Below are 5,083 nucleotides of genomic sequence, written 5' to 3'. Positions count from 1 at the left end.
TTTTAGATTATGAAACTAATCATAATGTTTAGCTGATATACAATGATATGTATACTATGATATGCTTCAGTAATTTTTTGTTTGATTTTGTCTTGTTGCAAAACTTATTGTAAACTATGAGTTACTATATTTACTAATAAGGTTTGATAGAGCATGTCTAAACATTTAGTGTGACCAATATTTTTTCCCCCTTTGACATTTTCCCCTTTCCTTTAAAGATTATGATCTCTTTTCAGAACCAACAGAATCATTCTTTGTTTATATCTGTTGGAGAAATATTGGTAGAAAATATTAAATTTTTTTCTGCTTTTAGAGTAAGAAGAAGGACAAAGAAGCACCAGAGTTCCACACCCACAGGCTTGGATAGTGAGAAATCGTTAAGTGAAAGTGATTCTTCAGGCAGCAATAATCTTGGTGCGTCCATCATCGGTGCCATTTTTAACAGAGATGACATGAAATCAATGCTGCAAGGAATAGTCACAGATGCTTTACAGAGCACACAGAAGGACAAGATGCTAAGGGTAGGGAAGTTTTTGTTCATGTTACTTTGTCTTTTATAAGCTGTCTACTTTTTCTTCTTTTTTCTTTTTAATGAAACTTCAGTTTAGGTTAAACTGATCTTGTAATTGTTTGATTGAAATTGTAATTTTACTAATAACAAGAAACCCATAGCTAATAAGGATGAATAAGCAATTAACTTATTGCCTCCAGATGTCATGAGAGCCATGTCATATATAAATTATCCATATTGCTGTCATGCTGAGTGCATGTCTCTACTGCAAGGCACACAGGTCTAGACTTCATACTACTACACACTTTTCAGCCTTCATAACTCATGGCCTGTTGTCCATACCATTTAAAAGGGTATTTTGTATAATATACTTATACATTTTTTGTGCTATTACAATACTTTAATTAGTAATGCTGATATATGCTGCTGAATAATATGCATTGATGCATATATCACCTGCTCAGGCAGGTTGCTCAGCTGTTTGCAGTTACAAATGCCTTGGACTGAAAGCAGAAAATAGTCAAAATTACTTGGAAGGAGCAGGTTAAACTTGAAATTATCAAGTTCTTTATTTATGCTATAGAGGATGCAAAAATACATACATTTGCATGAATACTAATTAGCACACATGCATGTGCTGGTTTAGGTAACCTCAACTAGTAGATTGCTGTCTTCTTGTCAATAGTATAATCTCCCACAGTCCTCGCATACCATACCATATGATGATTATTATTTTTTTTTTCCCAAAGGTGTACAGTTATTTTCCATTTCTTTGTAGTAATTTATTTGTAAATACATATATGAGGTATAAATGTTCAAGAAATGGCAATATGAAGCAAACCATATATGCTTCTATTGATAAAAGATTAACAACCCTGCAGTTTATAAAATGTTTGTTAGTAATTACGATGCTTGTTTAATGATTGTATATATTTTTACTTGTTTTTTGCTATTATATGTCATATGCTATTGTTCTTGTATTTTCATGTTTTATTCACATTTTGCAGTATGTCTAAGCTCTCATATCTGCACTTATATGTCTCACAACCTGCTTTCAACTTCATTTGTTTTGTGTTTCTTGGGTGTTGTATCATATTGCTATTTACTTTTCTTTTGAAAATTCTATTTTAAAGCACAGCATGGCTTCTGCATACAGTAAAAAACAATTATGTATGACTAATACTGATTCACTACAATATCTTGTCTAATACTGCATTCAGTTGAACACACATTGTATTAGGGATGTTAAGAGTGTGTATGTCAGTATTATTAGGCCAATCTAGCACATAATGGATTTGCAGTTGGTAAAGGTGAACAGAAAATATGATTAATGTTGATAATGCAATATTAACTTGCATAATTTTCTCTTCCAGAGAAGTAAAAGGTTTAGCACTGCACCCACAACTTATAAAGAAAATGTGCTTCCATGCGGTGATCCTCGGATACCTCTGGGAGATGTCACGAATGTTTACCAGCTAAGTGACACTGTGTGTTTGAAGAAAGAGACTGACTTGTCAGTTATGTCTCAAAAGCCTGTTCCACAAAAGCAAGATCCATCTGACATGGATATTGACTATGATCTTGTGAAAAACCTACCAATAACCAGCACAGCTTTTGTTGATGCTCGGGCTGTAAGGAGATCCACTCGCCTCTCAACAAGACAGAGCATCCACAAGTCTCTGTTCCCTAAGATAGACAGTGATACTTCATCATCTTTCTTTAAACTAAGTGACAGGTCTGACTTTGATCTCTCTCATGATACTACTGCTTTTTTCAATGATGGTAGCTCTCCGACCCTGAAGTCACGTAAAGTAGATCTGAAAGCAAGTGATGAAGCAGATAAAAAAGAAAATATGACCTTAATAAGTGTTGGATCCAAAACCTTCTTGAAGGAAGAGTCTCAATTGAAAAGAGATGGACAGAAGCTGGATATCACTCTCTCTTCTCCCTTACAAATTGACAAAATTCTCAAGAAGGATACAAACTATGGAGTTCGGAGGTCCTCAAGATTTGCTGCCATAAAGGCCACTCAGCGTAATTTTGAGATCTATAAGGGACAGAGTCCTCTTAGCAATATGTGCAAAAGCAGGCGCTCCTCTGTTTCCTCTAGGAAAAAGAAAGGTAAAACAGTTGTCAAATTTTGTATTTTGAATGTATTTCATGGTAAATATAGTCCTGAATACCTGGTCTTATCTTAGAAATGTCTAAATGCATGTAAAATGAAAATTGCTTCAATAGGGAAAATAAGATAACATTATTGATTATTCTTACAGCAGTGTCATCAGCAAATGTCACCGTATGTGCAGCACCTACAGAAACCTCTCTCTTGAATGAAACAGATGGAAAGTGGCAGTTAGTGGTAAGCCCTCGTCTCCAGAAGCAACACAATGACAAGATCCTCCACATCTTAAATAATGGCTCTTTGAAGACTCTCCAGCAGCTACCCACAGTAGGACCCAAGACTGCCATGGTTATACACAACTTCAGGTTAGTTTTTAGAATGGGAATAATTGGATCATTTTGTTCATGAGCCTATGAGGATGTTTTGCCTTCTGGTTTATGTTAGAACTGCTCTTCTACTTTCTTAATATGCATATGATGAATGTCACAAATACTCTCAATATTACATTTGTGTTATAACTAGTAGGTCAACAGAATGTTTAATAACTTATTTTTCACCCCAAGGCAATTCTATGGAGAATTTAAGTCTGTTGAAGATCTGAAAGATGTACCAGCTCTGCCTAAGACCTACTACACAAGGTTCATGAAGGTGAGTTCTCTCATTGTGCTGTACTGTGGCAAAGTAGTTTCCTTATTAACATTCATATTTGGAGGTAAATTTTAATGCACATTTTTCAGGAGGGTATTCAAATTAAACATCCATGTCTAGGCTAATTATGTAATGATGATGTATAAGTAGAATATATCTGCAAAAATATGATTGCTACAATTTGGCTGCATAACATTTCTCCACATTTAATATACTTATAGCTTTTCATTTGAATCTTTGAATGTTGCTATTTACATGCATTGAATTCTTAAACAATTCTGTACCTTTTAGAAATTTTTATCTAATTTAGTTTTGATATTCTTTCTCCATATTTTGCTGTATATGATCTATTCTATGCATATGGTATATAAGTGTTTTATTTTTTGTGCATGGTAAAATGTAGAAATGAAATATATTTTCGGTAATAATTGTTACAGTTTATTATTATTAGAAAAAAAAATGTAATCACTTATAAGTAGTGTTTATATATTAAAAAAAAAATCTATCTTTTACAGGCAAACTTAATGAATCAACTTTGTTTTTAGTTCAAAGTTTCTCCCAACAAAAAGTACCTGGACCACTTTTTTGGTATCAAGTGTTATTATAGATACCATTATGAATACAAGTTTCTGTACAAGATTAATTAATATTAAGAATTTTATGAATTTTGTAAAAAACATTGTGTTCTCTTCACAGAAGAAACATTGATGATATTATAAAAGCGATTACCAGTTAGACTGTATATTTGATTTGATTTTGTTTAAAAAATTATTTGATTCTACATTATAGCTTTAGGAATATAGCTTATAAGATTTTTTTGTCTGTTTAGATCTCAACTTTTTTTTTATATGTATATGCAGGTATATGCACTTGTCTTAATGTAACAAGGTTTTACATTTTTCCTCATTATTAGTATTATGTTGTACTTCTTCTATTACACTTTACCCTTTTTATGTGAAAATTTCTTTATTTGCTTAAGGAAAATTTATCCAAATATATGGCCAGAAATTAGGTAAATTATATTTGATCATGACTATCAACTGATTCATACTTTTCTCTTTCTTTGGGGCATCATTCAGTAAAAACAAATTTTGATTCATGCTGAAGTTAGGAGTAATTCTGCCCCACTACCTATATCCTGAGTAGTTTTAAGCCACTGTAATAGATTTTCTAAGACTATGATACATATCAAATATTTCAGAAAGTGGTATCTGACACCCAAGAGAAAACAAAATGTTCCTAACTTCTCAGTGTATCATTCCTGCAAGAAGATATGCCCTTTTCTTTTTAAAAAGTGTGCTGCAGATATATAATACTTTCTGTTTAACAATGGACGTATTTTATATGTTTGTATATTTTTAATTATTAAATATAGCTTTCTTTTGTGTATGTATAGTTTTATTTATCTAAACATCCTTAGAAGAGTTTGGGTTTATGTACAGTGTGTGTAATATATCATATAGATAGAGCTTTTTATTTCTAGTTCATTTTTCCAATCCTTTATCTTTGTGCCCCCTTAGTAAGACTTTTCATCATTGTATACAAAAACTAATTGAACCTCAGTCTAAGACAACAGATTTTGGAGTGGAATGTCATAAATTGAGAAAATTCTAAATGCTTATTCCCCCCAATCCCATGCCCATTGTTGCTGTTAGGGTGGGGGCTTAGGAGACACATGCTGGGGATAATCCCTGCTTGGGCCTCAGCCCTTAGCACAACTAATTTTGCATGGTCTTTTTCCCTACCCCTTCTCATTTCCCTTTCTTCTCTAACCCCTCTACTATCCATTTTCTAAGGTGTGA

The 5,083-nt window shown here is 32.9% G+C and overlaps 1 protein-coding gene across 1 annotated transcript in view; it reads left to right on the top strand.

Annotated features, from left to right (window-relative positions):
* LOC119580108 (kinesin heavy chain-like) overlaps window positions 1–4,670 on the top strand; it is an 11,811-nt gene extending 7,141 nt beyond the window's left edge. The window contains exons 11-15 of the mRNA XM_037928035.1: window positions 314–521; window positions 1,885–2,632; window positions 2,785–2,998; window positions 3,197–3,281; window positions 3,797–4,670. Coding sequence (XP_037783963.1) covers window positions 314–521; window positions 1,885–2,632; window positions 2,785–2,998; window positions 3,197–3,281; window positions 3,797–3,826 — 1,285 coding nt within the window. The 3' untranslated portion in view covers window positions 3,827–4,670. The remainder of the gene's footprint in view (window positions 1–313; window positions 522–1,884; window positions 2,633–2,784; window positions 2,999–3,196; window positions 3,282–3,796) is intronic.
* Window positions 4,671–5,083: the final 413 nt, after the last annotated feature.

The sequence above is a fragment of the Penaeus monodon genome, chromosome 13 (genome assembly GCF_015228065.2).
Source record: "Penaeus monodon isolate SGIC_2016 chromosome 13, NSTDA_Pmon_1, whole genome shotgun sequence".
Lineage (NCBI taxonomy): Eukaryota > Metazoa > Arthropoda > Malacostraca > Decapoda > Penaeidae > Penaeus > Penaeus monodon.
The sequence above is the reverse complement of the archived record's forward strand: the minus strand, read 5'-3'. Positions and strand labels throughout refer to the sequence as shown.